We start from the raw sequence: 15968 nt of genomic DNA on the forward strand, positions 1-15968 counted from the left end.
AACTGGAATGGAGAGTAGAAGTCAGAGATGCCAACAGAGGCTGGGTTAGTATAAGCCATGGTCATACTTGGATTTAATTGAGGTTATTGTGGTAAGTTGCTGGAAGTTGGAGAATGAATTGCCAAACATTGAAGCAAGAAGTTTGGAGAAAAGGCTGTCGCAGGTGGTTCAAGCATTTGATGATGGTGTTCTGGGCAGGGATAGGAATGGTCAAGATTTAAAGAAATGATTGAGGGTCGCTGGGTGGCTCAGTTGGTTAAGTGCCTGACTCTTGATTTTGGCTCAGGTCATGATCTCATGGTTCTTGAGTTTGAGCTCTGTGTCAGGCTCCATGCTGACAGCGTGGAACTTACTTGGGATCCTCTCTTCCCCTCCCCTTTTTGCACTCTTTCTGTCTCAAAATAAACAAAACTTAAAAAAAAAAAATGAAGTCAGGAGATACCTGTGTAGGTAGTGCCAAAAAGAATTGTTGTGGGAGTGAGGAGAAAGGGAAGGTTTTAATGATGACTCCTAGGTTTTTGGCTCCTTGAGGGGATGGTAGTCCAATTTTTTGAGACAGGCAAGTGGAGAGAAGAATGAATTTGGGAGTGGACATTGTTTTATTTAGATCTCTGTGTTCATTAGGAAAATATCTTTTTCCTCACTTTTTACTTTTATTTTACACTTTGTTGAATTGACTATAGTAGGTGGTGGTACATTTTTTTTTTTTTTTTTGTATGCTTGTCTAGAGTTGACCCTGTCTTCCCTTTGTGCTAGGATGTCTGAATTGATTGAAAAAGAAACTGAAGAATATCGTAAGGGGGATCCAGACCCATTTGATGACCGACATCCTGGTGAGACCTGTGTTCTCTTAAGCCTGGTTCTAATTTTCTTACAAAAGAAGATAGCTTAATAGGAAAATTGAAATAGCATCTTTCATGCTAAGTTTTAAGACCATCTAATTGTTAAAATATTGCTCAAGGTGAGGTAGTAAGGAAAAATAAATTTCTAGAAAAATTGAAATTTTTGTAATATTTACATATCAAATAGAGGATAACTAAGGAGCTAAATTATGTAGGTGTACCTTATTGACTCCATTGATAGGATTACTTAGAGGAAAATGTTCTCCCTTTCTGACTTTTAACACAGAAGAGATTATTCTCTGTGCTTTAATTTTTCAAACAAGTTTGAAACAGTTATGAACTTGGATTCTTTGCAGGAATAAAAGGGATAATTACCGTTTTACTATGAGGAAATGTAGTTGAATACATTAAGTGCCTTCCTTTTAGTTATGAAACGGATACTTGGAACCTTGAATAATAAATAGAGTTCTTGATGTCTACTTTAGTATCTCAGCAGCTGAAGTATGCCATTTCATGTTAATTTGGTTTTATTTTGGGCTAATTAGAACCATGACAATCCAGTCTGCTTTGGCATAGAATTTGGTATGATACAGAACTATATGAGACTTGAGACTTTGCCATTTTATGTCTTCTCTAAGAGTACCAGTGGGAAAGCTTAAATCAAACTTTCTCTGTGTGAAGTGAGAAGCAGTCCTTTGTGGAAAAAAGAGATATTGTATGTGTGGAGAGAGATGAGAATGAGTGGGACTTATAAAAATAAGAACATTGTATATATACCTGAATGGTACAGGGTTTATTTCTATTTCCTAGACTTTTGTTCTCAAATATAAGTAAGCTAGGCATTTCAAATTGAGTGTCTAGTTATTTATGTGATGTTACCTATTGCTCTTGTCCTAGACATCCTCACTTGTGACTTTGGAGGACTATTCACCTATTTAACTCTTACCTTCAGTCAGGCAATCAGAGCATAAGTATAAATGTGAATGTGAGAGAAGAAACTAAGTTAACTTATGGGGTTATGAAAAGAATTAAAAGAGGGATGATCATGCTTAGTGACCTTGGAAAGGCCTTGGAAAGGATGAAATGGTATGAAGAAGGGAGAGACAGAATGATGATTGATACACTTTTCAGGAGAAAATTTTAAAGGCAGTTTTTTCCTCCCTACCTCTTATGTTATTAGGTGTAATTTCTATTAATAAAAGTGAGGATGCCAGTTTTGTCATTTATTAAGAGAGAAAGGTAATCTGAGGTCTTCATCTAGTTTTTATGATACCATTCTGTAACTTTTTGTGGTTTACCTTGGAATACTGATTATAGCTTGGTAGAAACTTCATAGCAGTGGCTCACATCTTCTCTTTATCCTAAATTGTATTTTGAGTTTGACTAAATTTGCCACTCTAATGATCTTAAAGGAAAATTAAAATAGATGGTATCTGTTTTAAAAACCAATAATTCTGCCAATCATTAATTCTTTTACCTGTATTGAGTAAATTCTAGGTTCCTGGCCTTTCTTTCCCCAGGAGCTGAGAAGTTAAGATGGCCAAACTTATCATGTCTTTAGAGTTGGTATTACTTAGTGGGATTCCCTTCCTGTGCCTGCCCCCACAACCTGGAATATCATTACAGGTTTGAGGATGCATTTCTGCTACTTTTGGTATATAGTTGAAAAAGAGATTAGGTTTGGAGTCTTATCTCCTCCAGGCCACCCATCAAAAGAAGTGCTTCCTACCTAAATCTGGCTGGGAAATCAGGGGTTTTCTTTCTCTTAGGCTCCTTTATGATTCTTTTTTAGACCTTGTGTACTCTTAGTAATGCTGGTCTGGGTCTACTGCACATTTATTTAGTTTGGCATGGCTGTCTAGGCAATGTGCTGGGAGATGGGAAAGCTAGAGAGCAGTGTCTCAAGTTTTTATATTGTCACTTTTAATTTTAGAGAATGTTTCTTATGAAATCTGGTTCATCAAAAAAGTTTTTCTTTGTTTCTGTTTATTTTTGCTGGCATTTTAATGGTACTTGTAATAACCCAGGTGCCTTTCCAGAGGTCTGAGTTGCTTGACTGGGATGACTTACTCATTCCTTTGTTTGTTCCTCCCCTCTTCTTTTGGTAGGTCGAGCTGATCCAGAGTGTATGCTGGGCCACTTGCTGAGAATACTCTTCAAGAATGATGATTTCATGAATGCAGTAGGTTTGCTTCTTACTTTTCTCCAGAGATTATCATCAGTGGATGCTATACCTTTATTGTTTGTAAATAGTTTGTTTTCTCTTGAGGTCTTGACAAAGTTGGGAATAGTGTGGGTAGATTTTGTTTGTTTGTTTGTTTGGTATTGGTTCAACAAGCTAAGAGTCGTCATGGATTTCTTTCTTACCAAAGTCCTGGTCGTGGCCAAGGTGTTTTCTCTTTGGTGTGTATTTTCATTGTTTGAATATGGCAAGGACTCCCAAGGCATCTGTACTCATCCTAGGGCAAGATGATTTTTAGTTTGGGAATATAGACGTTTTCTTGAATTTCTGAATAGAAAACTCAGAGTGATGTATGTATGAGGCATGATTCTGCACTGACACTGTGGTGTGTGCATTGGGCATGTGGAGGGAGACAAAACTACCTTCTCTAACTCAGGGCTGTTGAGAAATAAATGAGGTGGGGGGAATATATATATAGCATTCACAGGGCCTGAGATAGTAATTATTCAGTAAGTTGTAGCTGTTAGGTTTGTTTTTGGAGGCCAAATTGCATGATCCTTGAGAGCATGGGCTTTGGGGTCCATATTTTGGGTTTAAATGGAACTTCACTGTTCACTGGCAGTTTGATCTTGAGGCAACTTAAGCCTCTCCAAACTTCATTTTCTCCAAGCTTTATTTTCCTAATCTATAAAATAGGGATGATCTTCCCTTTAAAATATTTTTGTAACCTTTGAATGAAATGAGTCATGAAAAGTGCCGTGCTCGCTTCGGCAGCACATATGCTAAAAAAGAAAAAACAAAAAAAGTACTTAGCACAGAACTTGGTACATGAGGGCTCAGTAAGTACTATTATTATTATCTGTACTGTATTAACTATTATTCTCTGTATTGTATTAACTCCAATTTATTTCTTGATCACCAGTGTCTCTTCTCTGCTTCTCTGGAAATGTTGAGCTGTCCTCTAGATATCCCCACTTGGATATTCCCCACAGGCACCTTGAATTCCACCTGTCTAATTGTGTGCTGTATAGTCTGTTTCTCTTGTTCTCTAGCTCAGTAATGATGTCCTTGTCTAGCCATCTAGACAACTTTATTTTTCCAAGTTCTCTTATTCAGTTAAACTTACAGGTCTTATCATTCCTTTTCATTTAACTTCATAAATCCCTCCATTTCTTTATGTCCTTGTTGCCAGACCTTAGTTTAGCCATTACCATCTCTCTCTTGGTGATCGTAATAACCTCTTAACTGATTTCTCATCTTGTTCTCTTCCAACCTATTCTTCACTTTATAGCCCAGAAATTTTTCTAAAATGCAAAAAGTGATCATGGCATCCTCTTGCTTGTAATCTATTAGTGGTTTCCCATTGGCCTCAAGATGAATTTTAAATTCCTCAGTTTATAAACCCAATCTCTCTGGCTTTTGTTCTTTTAATTTTAAATTCTTGCCCTTTGTCTCGCCTCTCCTCCCCACTCTTCCTTAGTACTCCTACTTGTCCTTTACATTCTAGCTTGAAATCCCTCCCCCTCTAAGCCTTTCTCTGATTCCTCTGCAGGGGTTGTGTGACCTCCTACAGACTTCTGTAGCATCGTATACTCATGATATTTGTTTTTCCAACTGTCACTTCTGTTGGATTATGAACCCTTTGATGGTGGCACTACATCTTATTCACTGTTGTATACCCAGCACGGAATACAGTGCCACTTAGTAGTAGAGATTCAGTAATATTTGAGTACTAGAAGGAAGTTTTATTAACGCATTTATATATGTTTATAATTTGTATATAATATTAAATGTATTTATAGTAGAAGTACAAAATTCAAGTTTTTCATTAACTGTTGTCAAAAATCTGGAGGGGGTTGGTTGTCTTGCCCTGCTTTATCCTTCTGAAAAAGTGTATGTAAGAATAGGGGTTAAAAAAAGAATAGGGAGTGATTTCTTCTGGATACTCTTTTTTGAGAGAGAATGCATGTGCCCAAATGGGGGAGTGGCAGAGGGTGAGGGAGAGAGAGAGAATCTTAAGCAGGCTCCATACCCAGCTTGGAGCCTAACATGGCCTCCATCTCAGGACCATGAGATCATGACCTGATTTGAAATCAGGAGTCAGATGCTTAACTGACTGACTGAGCCACCCAGGCCCCCCTTCTTGATATTCTTTGAGCTTTAATTTCTGTGGTTGCTGGTTTGTTCTTTTGGGAGGATTTGACATTAAAGCTGCAGAAGAAATATATGATCCCATCATGGCTCAGTGGGTTATAATAATTAAGGGTTTAATTAGTAATTGTTAGGTATAATCTTCTTAAATACCTCTTAGGGAAATGATGGGAATGTATTGAGTTTATTAGACTTCATTAATTTGCCTGGGTTGAATTTCAGATGAAAAGTATTCCTCTGTTTTTTTACAGCTGGTGAATGCATATGTGATGACAAGCCGAGAGCCCCCTTTGAACACTGCAGCTTGCAGACTTCTATTGGACATCATGCCAGGGCTAGAAACTGCTGTTGTCTTTCAAGAAAAGGTACTTACTAAAAAGAAAAGTCATTTTATTTTTAAATTGAATGTTGATCTGTTTGATTTGTCTATGTTAAGATAATTGTTACACATTTTTATAACAATAATGTTATAGAAATATAAGAAATCAATAAAAATATAAGAGTAATTGTTTTCATGAGTACTTACTGCTTAGGTGCTATAGTATATCTTAAGTCTTAAGATTGTATGTTAAAAAAAATAAAAAAATTTTTTTTTTTAATGTTTATTTATTTTTGAGACAGAGAGAGACAGAGCATGAATGGGGGAGGGTCAGAGAGAGAGGGGGACACAGAATCTGAAGCAGGCTCCAGGTTCTGAGCTGTCAGCACAGAGCCCGACGCGGGGCTCGAACTCATGGACCGTGAGATCATGACCTGAGCCGAAGTCGGACGCTTAACCGACTGAGCCACCCAGGCGCCCCCAAAATTTTTTTTTTAATGTTTATTTTGAGAGAGATAGAACACAAGTCCGGGAGGGGCAGAGGGAGAGGGAGACACAGAATCTGTAACAGTCTCCAGACTCTGAGCTGTCAGCAGAGCCTGACGTGGGGCTTGAACCCATGAACCGTGACATCATGACCTGAGCCGAAGCCAGATGCTTAACTGACTGAGCCATCCAGGCGCCCTGGTTAAGATTGTATGTGTTTAGAATGGATTTATGATATTATCCAAACTCTTATTCTTCATGAGTTGTCTTCCTTAGTGAGGAAGGACTTTTCTACTTTGAGGAAACCCATTCTATTCTTGTATTATTTATTTATTTTTTTTAATTTTTGGGGGGTAGTATTTAATATTTCGTTAATATTTGAAGATCTGTTTTGTGCTGTGTCTTATGGTGGGTGTTGATAATACTTTTGTCAGCAAGATGGAAGATTTCACATAATGTATTTGGGAGAGCACATACAAATAAACTGATAATTTCAAATAAGGATAAGTACTATGAAGACCAGAAAGTGGTAATTTGATAGTGACTGTGATAGTGAGTGTGTGTGTATACTTCAAATGTCAAAAATTTGTTGCTCTATTTTTAGAAGTAATACAGATATTTTGTTCTCAGCATTAAGAATTTGCAGTGTGAATTGGGTATGTCACATAATTTTCTTTTTCTCAAAGATATTAATATTTAATGTTCTGAAATAATCTGGAGGTCTTAGTGTAGTTAAATGTAGAAACCAAATGAAAGATCTGGAAATAGATTTTCATTTAACTTTTTTAAAAGTTTATTTTTCTTTTTTTGAGCGAGAGAGTGTGTGTGCAAGCGGGGAGGGGCAGAGAGAGGGAGAGAGAATCCCAAGTAGGCTCTGTGCTGACAACTCTGACATGGGGCTTGAATTCACAAATGGTGAGATCATGACCTGAGCCAGATCAAGAGTTGGACACTTAACTGACTGAGCCACTCAAGTTCCCCATCATTTAACTTTTAAGGAAATTGTTACACAATTGTATCACGTAAGGTATCTTAGAGAATAGCATTGTAATTAATGTTGTAATTTGCACATTGTATACAGACAAGTTTTAAAAATCTCCAATTAGTTATGATTGTGGGAGACCAAAAACATCTATATACTTCTCAGAAATATTTTAATATGCATTTTTTATTAAATGTTTATTTATTTTGAGAGAGAGAGCATGTGCGTGACCAGGGGAGGGGCAGAGAGGAAGAGGGAGAGAGACAATCCTAAGCAGTCTCCGAGCTGTAAGCACAGAGCCTGAGTGGGGTTGGGGGTGGGGCTCGGGCTCGATCCCACAAACTATGAGATTGACCTGAGCTGAAAGCAAGAGTTGGGCACTTAACCAGCTGAGCCATCCAGCCGCCCCTTAATATGTATTCTTTTGAAAACCAAGATGACAAATGAAGCATTTATACCAGTGTATTTGTATATGCAAGATTTGTAGAAGACTATAGATGATTTTACTGTGCTTTGTAAAAGTGTCCTGGTTGTCATTGTAGGACAGTCATCTCTGGTTCTTTGTAGTTGCATCATTGTATATTTAGAATGAAGTAAATACCCTTTGGATGTCAGAAACACTGAGGGATTTTTTTGAGTAATAAAATTTGTTTCATAATAACTCATTTCTGGTGAGAGAAGTGAATTATTAAAGCAAAATCATCTGTTAGATAGGAAATAACATAGCTTTGAATCCAGTGTCCTAGAGCACAGATTACAAACTTCTTTGAGATTGTGAGGCCTTAATGTTGGATTACATGATGATCTTTATCCTTCAGAAGTATCCTATGCAAATTTTTTGGTGTGAATCAATATTTTACTTTAAAATACAATTATAACTTGTAAATTAATGAGTTAGAGATCATTATTTTTGGAAAGATGGGCTACTGGTGTTTTACAAAGCTCTGGTTCAGACTCTGCTTTACAGCAGTATTTCTTAAACTTTGTGAACTGTAGTAACATGTTTTTACATTGCAACCCAGTACATACAGTAAGTATATGAAAAAGAAGTTTTTTGAACATTGTTTACTCTTTGTGTGATACATTCTGATATTTCACTAAATTGATTCTATTTTAGCCACTATTTTTTTTTAAAAGTTGCTTATTTGTACTTTCAGAGATAGTGAAATAGCTTTACATTTTATTTACAATTATTTGACTGTAGTTTTCTTCATTATATTAAGCGTGTTACAGAACTGAGCACTTTAATATTATTTATGTAATAGGTTTTTTTTTTTTTTAACATTTATTCATTTTTTTGAGAGACAGAGAGACAGCACAAGCAGGGGAGGGGCAGAGAGAGGGGGAGACATAGAATCCGAAGCAGGCTCCAGGCTTCGAGCTGTCAGCACAGAGCCCGATGTGGGGCTCGAACTCATGAAATGCAAGATCATGACCTAAGCCGAAGTTGGATGCTCAACCGACTGAGCCACCCAGGCGCCCTGTTTTTTCTTTTCTTTTAAGAGAGAGCGCATGTGAGGTCGTGTACACATGCAGGCAGGGGAGAGACAGAGGGAGAGGGAAAGAGAATCTTAAACAGGCTCCATGCTCAGTGTGGAGCCCAATGTGGGGCCTGATACCGTGATCCTGGGATCATGACCTGAGCCAAAATCAAGAGTTGAATGTTCAACCCACTGAGCTACCAAGGTGTTCCTGTACTAGGTTTTTCCTATGGTTAAGTTTGTCAGTGTTAAGTCAGGTCAGGACTTTTAGGGACTTTTTAAAAAAATTTTTAAATTTTTATTAAATTTTTTTAATGTTTGTTTTTGAGAGAGAGACAACGCAAGCAGGGGAGGGGCAGAGGGAGAAGGGGAGACACAGAATCCGAAGCAGGCTTCAGGCTCTGAGCTGTTAGCACAGAGCCTGATGCAGGGCTTGGACCCATGGACCACTAGATCATGACCCGAGCTGAAGTTGGATGATTAATGGACTGAGCCACCCAGGTGCCTCTAGGGACTTATTTTTTAAGTATTGTTTTGATGTTTTTCTCTTTGAGGTTGTCCTTAAATTATTGGAGGTGGGAGGGATAAAATCTGAGAGACTGAGGTCTCAGAAAGTATAATTTGTAAGTGAGTGTTTCTCAGATTTTACATTCTGGAACATTAAGATTCCTTTAAAATGTTAATAGGTGCTTTATGAAAAAAGTGTCCATGAGATCATTTAATAGGTGGATGGGTACCATTTATTAAGTGCTAGCCCTGTGCTAAGCATTTGTTTTGCATCATGTATTAATCGTCACAGCATCCTGTGAGGTAGGAAGAAAACCATGAATATATGACCTTTCAGAAGCTGAGAGGGAAAAAAATGGTTTTAAGAAAGAAGGGAGGAGACCCAGATCTATCCAGGATAACTTGGAAACTTTCGTATTGCATGCACACACAGATTCCAGGTAAATTGCAATAAACTCTTAGAGAAATCCCTAGGTGCCAGAGGTAACTGTAAAAACAAAGTGGTAGTTGAGGACAGGAGATAAAACCTTGGCTGAACAGTTGGAACTGGGACCTCGACCCCTGTGTAAAACCAGTACTCCCAAAGGACCTTCAGTGAAACAGTGCAAAAGAGAAGTATCTGCCTACTGCCATGGAAGATGACTGGTTTCTCAGTCTGTGACTCCACTCTGATGGCAGGGGGTGAGGGTGTGGGGTAGAGGTGGATAAATCTCTGAGACACCCTGGGCACAACCTTTATTTTGGTGTATGTTTGAAATTTCTGCCATATGAATAGGAACCCCAAAGTCAAGAAGTTAACAAAATAATTGTCCTGAACTAACCATATTCCTTGAGTGTCTGACAAAAGCAAATGTAAAATTACTCTTGGGGGAAGCTCTCATAATCCAGGCTATAATGGATTTCAGAGAACAGCAATTTCCAGGTGAAGTGAGTTCACAAAAACATTACAAAATACACCAGGAAATAATTTTTCAGGATTAGGAATTAACAATAAAAATAAAGAGAAGAATCAAATAGAACAGATATCTGAAAGATATTAGGAAGTCCCTTTTAAATGACTGGATGTGTTTTCTTTTTGGATTTTTCATTACTAGTGTATAGAAATGCAACTGATGGGGCACCTGGGTGGCTCATTTGGTTGAGTGTCCGACTTCGGCTCAGGGATCTCACAGCTTGTGGATTCGAGCCCCATGTTGGACTTTGTGCTGACGGCTCAGAGCCTGGAGCCTGCTTTGGATTCTGTGTCTCCCTCTCTCTCTGCCCCTCCCCTGCTCATGCTCTCTCAAAAATAAACATTAAAAAAAAAGAGAAATGTAACTGATTTTGTATGCTGTAACTTTGTTGAATTCATTTATTCTAACATTGTGTGTGGAATCTTAGTTTTTTACATAAAATATCATGTCATCTGTGAATAGAGATAATTTTATTTCTTCTTTTCCAACATAAATGCCTTTAATTTCTTTTTCTTGTCCAGTTCTGGCTACAACTTACTATGTTGAATAGAAGTGGTGAAAGCAGACATCTTTGTCTTGTTCTTTTTTTTTCTAAAATTGTTTTTAGTGCTTATTTTTGAGAGAGAGCATGTGTGCACTCATGAGCAGGGGAAGGGCAGAAAGAGAGGGAGACAGAATCTGAAGCAGGCTCCAGGCTCTGAGCTGTCAGCACAGAGCTGGACACCCATGGACCTCAGCCAAAGTCGGATGCTTAATCAGCTGAACCACTCAGGTGCCTCTGTCTTGTTCTTGATGTTAGGGAGAAAGTCTGTTAGTCTTTTTGATTGTTGAGTATAATGTTGAGTGTGTGGATTTTTCATAACTGGCTTTTATGATATTAAGGAGGTTTCCTTCTATTCCTAATTTATTAAGTATTTTAATGAAAGTGTGTTGATTTTTGGCAGATTCTTTTTGTATCAGTTGAGATGGTCAGATGGTTTTCCATTAATTCACAGTAATTTCATACTCATTGTGTGTAGTTTGGTATACTAGATTGATTTTTGTATGTTGAACTATACTTGCATTCCTGGATAAATCCATTCATTGATCATGGTGTATAGTCCTTTTAGTGTGCTGCTGTGGTATTTTATTGAGGTTTTTTTGTATCAGTATTCATAAGGGATATTGTTCTATAGTTTTCTTATAGTGTCTTTGGCATCAGGATAACGCCTCATGGAATGAGTTTGAAGTGTTCCTTTATTTTTTGGAAGAGTTTGAGAAAGATTGGTATTCTTTAAATGTTTAGTGTCCAATTCACCAATGAATTCATCTGGTCCTGAGTTTTTCTATTTTGGGAGATTTTTGATGACTGATTCAGTCTCCTTACTACTTAGGTCTTAATCAGTTTTTCTTTATGAATCAGTTTTGGTAGATTGTGTATCTAGGAATTTGTCCATTTTGTCATTTTACCTAAGTTATTCATTTTGTTGGTATATAATTGTTTATAGTGTTTTATATGTTTTTTTTTATTTCTGCAAGATTGGTAGTAAGATTGGTACAAACTTTTGTTTGTATTTTTAAATTGTTTTTTAAGTTTGTTTATTTTGAGGAAGAGAGAGAAAGAGAGTGGGAGGAGCAGAGAGAGAGGGAGAGAGAGAATCCTAAGCAGGCCCTACACTGTCAGCACAGAGCCTGATGTGGGGCTTGAACTCCTGAACCTTGAGATCATGACCTGAGCTGAAACTTAAGAGTTGGATGCCTAACTGACTGAGCCACCCAGGCATTCCTCTCTTTCAGTTTTGAGAGTAATGTGAGTCTTTTTTATTTTTATTTTTTAAATTTCTTTGGCTCTTGTTCAAGATTTGTCAATATTGTTGGATCTTTTCAAAGAAACAACTTTTGGTTTCATTTTCTGTATTTTTCTATTTGCTGTTTTACTTATCTTCACTCTAATCTTTATTATCTGCTTCTATTACCTTTGGGTTTTGTTTGCTCTTTTTCTAGTTCTTAAAGTGTACAGTTAGGTTATTAGGGATTTGAGATCCATTTTTTTTTTTTAATTGTATGTATGTTTGCAGCCATGAATTTCCCTCTTAGCAATGCTTGTGACACCTCCCACAAATTTTGGTATGCATTCATCTCAAGGTATTTCTAATTTCCCTGTGACTTCTTTGACCCCTGGGTTATTTAAAAGTGTATTACTTTCCACATATGAATTATCCAGTTTTCCTTAGGTTGTTGATTTCTTATTTAATTTCAATGTGATTGGAAAAAATTCTTTGTAAGAGTTTATTCTTCTTAATTTGTTAACCCTGTTGTTGCCTAACATGGTCTATCCTGGAAAATGATCCATGTGTACTTAAGAAGAATGTATATTCTGGTCTTGTTGGGTGGAGTATTCTCTGTGTGTCTGTTAGGTGTAATTGGTTTATAGTGTTCAACTCTTATGTTTCCTTACTGATCTTATGTTTGGTTGTTCTATCTATTATTGAAAGTGGGGGTACAGAGTTTCTGTTTGGGATAATAAGTTTTGGAAAAACATAGTGGTGATGGTTATGCAACATTGTAAATGTACTTAATCACACTGAATTGTACACTTAAGAATGGTTTAAAAGGTTCAAAATTATTGGATATGTAAAAAAAAAAAAAAAAAAAGAATCTAAATTCTTAACAAAAGTCCAAGACCATGGGAGAAAAATGGCCATTTGGGAAAGGAAACAGAGAGCTAGTGTTTATAAAGTTTACAGTTATTGAATTTAAAAACATAGTAGATGAATTAGAGTGAAGTTTAGACACAGCTGAAGATAGAACCGTGATACCATGATCTGAGCTGAAACAAAGAGTCAGACACTTAACCGACTGAGCCACCTAGGCACTTCTCATGTCAATATATTTTTTTTGAAAAAGTTTTTTAATGTTTTCATTAATTTTTTTTGAGAGAGAGAGAAAATGAACAGGGGAGGGGCAGAGAGAGAGAGAGGGAGACACAGAATCTGAAGCAGTCTCCAGGTTCTGAGCTGTCAGCACAGAGCTGGATACAGGTCTTGAACTCACCAGCTGTGGGATCATGACCTGAGCCAAAGTTGAAGCTCAACTGACTGAGTCACCCAGGAACCCCTCATGTCAATATTTTAAAACAAAATTTCTCAGCATGTGTTTTTCAGAGTGTTAATTTTTTGAAAAGAGGTTAAAATGTTTAGAAATATATGGGATAATGACTCCATGACCTTAGGGAAGAATTTAAGATACAAAGTGCACAAAATTTATTTTTTTTATTTTTTTTTAAATTTTTTTTAAGTTTTATTTATTTATTTTTGAGAGAGAGACAGAGAGAGTGAGTGGGGGAGGGGCAGAGAGAAGGGGAGAGAGAGATTCCCAAGCAGGCTCTGTGCTGACAGAGGGGCTGACGCGGGGCTCGAACTCACACACTGTGAGATCATGACCTGAGCCGAAACCAAGAGTCGGACTCTTAACCGACTGAGCCACCCAGGTGCCCCAAAGTGCACAAAATTTAAAAGAAAATACTGTTGAGTATGATTACATAAAAATTATGAACTTGTGTTTATCATAAAACACTTGTAAAAGCTGTGTGTTTCACAGAAATGGAAGCCTAAATGGTCAACAGGAATGAAAAAATGCTGAACCTCATTAATAATGATGAATTCAAATTATATGCAGTGCTGTTTTTATACCCACCAGACTACAGAAGGTGAAAAGTATGACTGTGGTCAAGTGTTGACAGAGATGTAGAAAAAAAGTATTCACTGTTGGTGGAAATGTGAATTGTTGCAGTCACTTTGGAAAATAGCCTGGCATTCTCTGGTAAAGTTGAGCATGCACACATCCTACATCCATGATGCAGTAGTTTTTTTTTTTTTTTAATTATTTTTGAGAAAGAGAGAGTGTGCGCATGTGAGGGAGGGGCAGAGATAGAGGAGGATAGAGGATTCGAAACCGCCTCTGTGCTGACAGTAGATAGCCTGATGCGGGGCTCGAACTCACAGACCGTGAGATCATGACCTGAGCCGAAGTTGGACACTTAACCAACTGAGCCACCCAGGCGCCCCTGTTTAGTAGTTTATTTTATTTTTTTTAATGTTTATTTACTTTAGAGAGAGAGAGAGAGACACAGTGCAAGCAGGGGAGGGGCAGAGAGAGAGGAAGACATAGAATCTGAAGCAGGCTGCAGGTTCTGTGCTGTTAGCACTTGGTGTTTGAACTCACGAACTGTGAGATCATGACCTGAGCTGGAGTCAGATGCTTAACTGACTCAGCCACCCAGGTGCCCCCTGATTTAGTAGTTCTGATCCTAGATGTCTGCTCTGTGGATAGCTATGGATAGGCTTGCACAAAAATAGTTGGTTTTTTTCTGTTTTTTTTTTTTTTTTTTTGGTTTTTTATTTAAAGATTTTTTTTATGTTTATTTTTGAGAGTGAGAGAGAGCACGAGTAGGGGAGGGGCAGAGAGAGAGGGAGACACAGAATCTGAAGCAGGCTCCAGACTCTGAGCTGTCAGCACAGAGCCCTCTTGTGGGGCTCAGACTCACAGAGTTGTGGTTTTTAAGCCAACAAAATAGCAGCAAAATATGGAGGTGAAGAACATCTGGAGGTCAACTGCCTGGGATCAGACCCCAGCTTTCACTTAATGTTACTTCACCTTATTGTGACTCAGTTTCCTTTTCAGTAAATACTTACCTAATCACGTAAGGTTGATAGAAGTTAATAAGTAATTGTGTCTAAAGGCTGTCTTATGTTGAATGCTATTTGTGACAATTACATGTAATAATATAGGTGAATGTAAAGAACATAATGGTGAATAATAACTTGCAGAAAAATGCAGTATCATGTGGTTTATACAGTTCAAAGCATATAACTTTAACAAGTTTAATGAGAAAATTGTTAAAATTTAGTAACGGGTACCTTTTGGGAAGAGAGGACACAGGTGGTATAAGGAGGAACACATGGAAGATCTCTATCAAGTAGATCATGGGTGATTTTCATTTTCTTTGGACTATACATGTTTTTTTAATTAAAAAATTGTTTTTAACGTTTTATTTATTTTTGAGAGAGAGAGAGCGCACGCGTGTCGAGAAGGAGCAGAGAGAGAGGGAGACACAGAATCCAAAGCAGGCTCCAGGCTCTGAGCTATCAGCACAGAGCCCGATGCGGGGCTCAAACCCACAAACCATGAGATCATGACCTGAGCTGAAGTCAGGTGCTTAACTGACTGAGCCACTCAGTTGCCCCTGGAGTATGCATGTTTATGTTTACTATTTCATAATAAAAACTAGTGAAAAATGAGTTTGGGATATGTGGTGTTAAGTACTTTGATGGATAACTTCTCATTAGTAATGTTAATTGTGCATTGTGAACTTCAAAGAATATAGAAGTTTTAGTGCTTCCCACTTGGTCATGGAATATTTTGGGTCTCAAACATCTAAGGTAAGACTGTTACGTGATTATTGATCTTTAGCTTGAATTTCAGTGGCTAGATAGGAATCTATTTCACAGATGCACAGATACTTTAATCCACTTAGACACTTTACTTGCATTTTTAAATTTATGAGCAGCATTGAAATATCTTATTAAGAGATTCTTTCATAAGACTAAAATCTTTGCTTATGTCTTTAATTATGAAAATGGTCTTTGCTGAATTGTACTATTTCATTTCCTTTACTATAGGAGGGAATTGTTGAGAATCTTTTCAAATGGGCCCGAGAGGCTGATCAGCCATTGAGGACGTATTCTACTGGACTGTTAGGAGGTGCTATGGAGAATCAAGACATTGCTGCCAACTATAGGGATGAGAATTCACAGCTGGTAAGGACTGTGTTAGAATTACTTTTTGTATAAGGTGGGAGAGTATTCACAAGTTCTTTCCTTACTACCTGAACTCGAAAAGGTAGATCTTATTCGTTATATGGTACTGGAATATAGCTATAATTTTGACATTTCAAGATAACTTTTTTTTTTAAGTCTGTGTATTCTGAGAGAAAGAGCGAGCTGGGGAGGGGCAGAGAGGGAGAGAGAGAATCCCATGCGGGCTCTGTGCTGTCTGTGCAGAGCCCGATGCGGGGCTTGATCTCA

General features: G+C 37.6%; 1 protein-coding gene across 5 annotated transcripts in view; it reads left to right on the forward strand.

Moving 5' to 3' along the window:
* The window catches only part of DCAF1 (DDB1 and CUL4 associated factor 1), an 87819-nt gene that overhangs the window by 22129 nt on the left and 49722 nt on the right, over positions 1 to 15968 (forward strand). For 4 of the 5 annotated variants that reach the window (XM_086698099.1, XM_086698100.1, XM_086698097.1 and 1 more), the window contains exons 3-6: positions 757 to 833; positions 2951 to 3024; positions 5427 to 5540; positions 15564 to 15701. In XM_086698099.1, the coding sequence (XP_086554225.1) occupies positions 757 to 833; positions 2951 to 3024; positions 5427 to 5540; positions 15564 to 15701 (403 nt within the window). The remainder of the gene's footprint in view (positions 1 to 756; positions 834 to 2950; positions 3025 to 5426; positions 5541 to 15563; positions 15702 to 15968) is intronic. The other variant, XM_086698101.1, reaches the window with a different exon arrangement.

Source organism: Puma concolor, chromosome A2 (genome assembly GCF_028749965.1).
Source record: "Puma concolor isolate L17-30 chromosome A2, mPumCon1.1.hap2, whole genome shotgun sequence".
NCBI classification, from domain to species: Eukaryota; Metazoa; Chordata; class Mammalia; order Carnivora; family Felidae; genus Puma; species Puma concolor.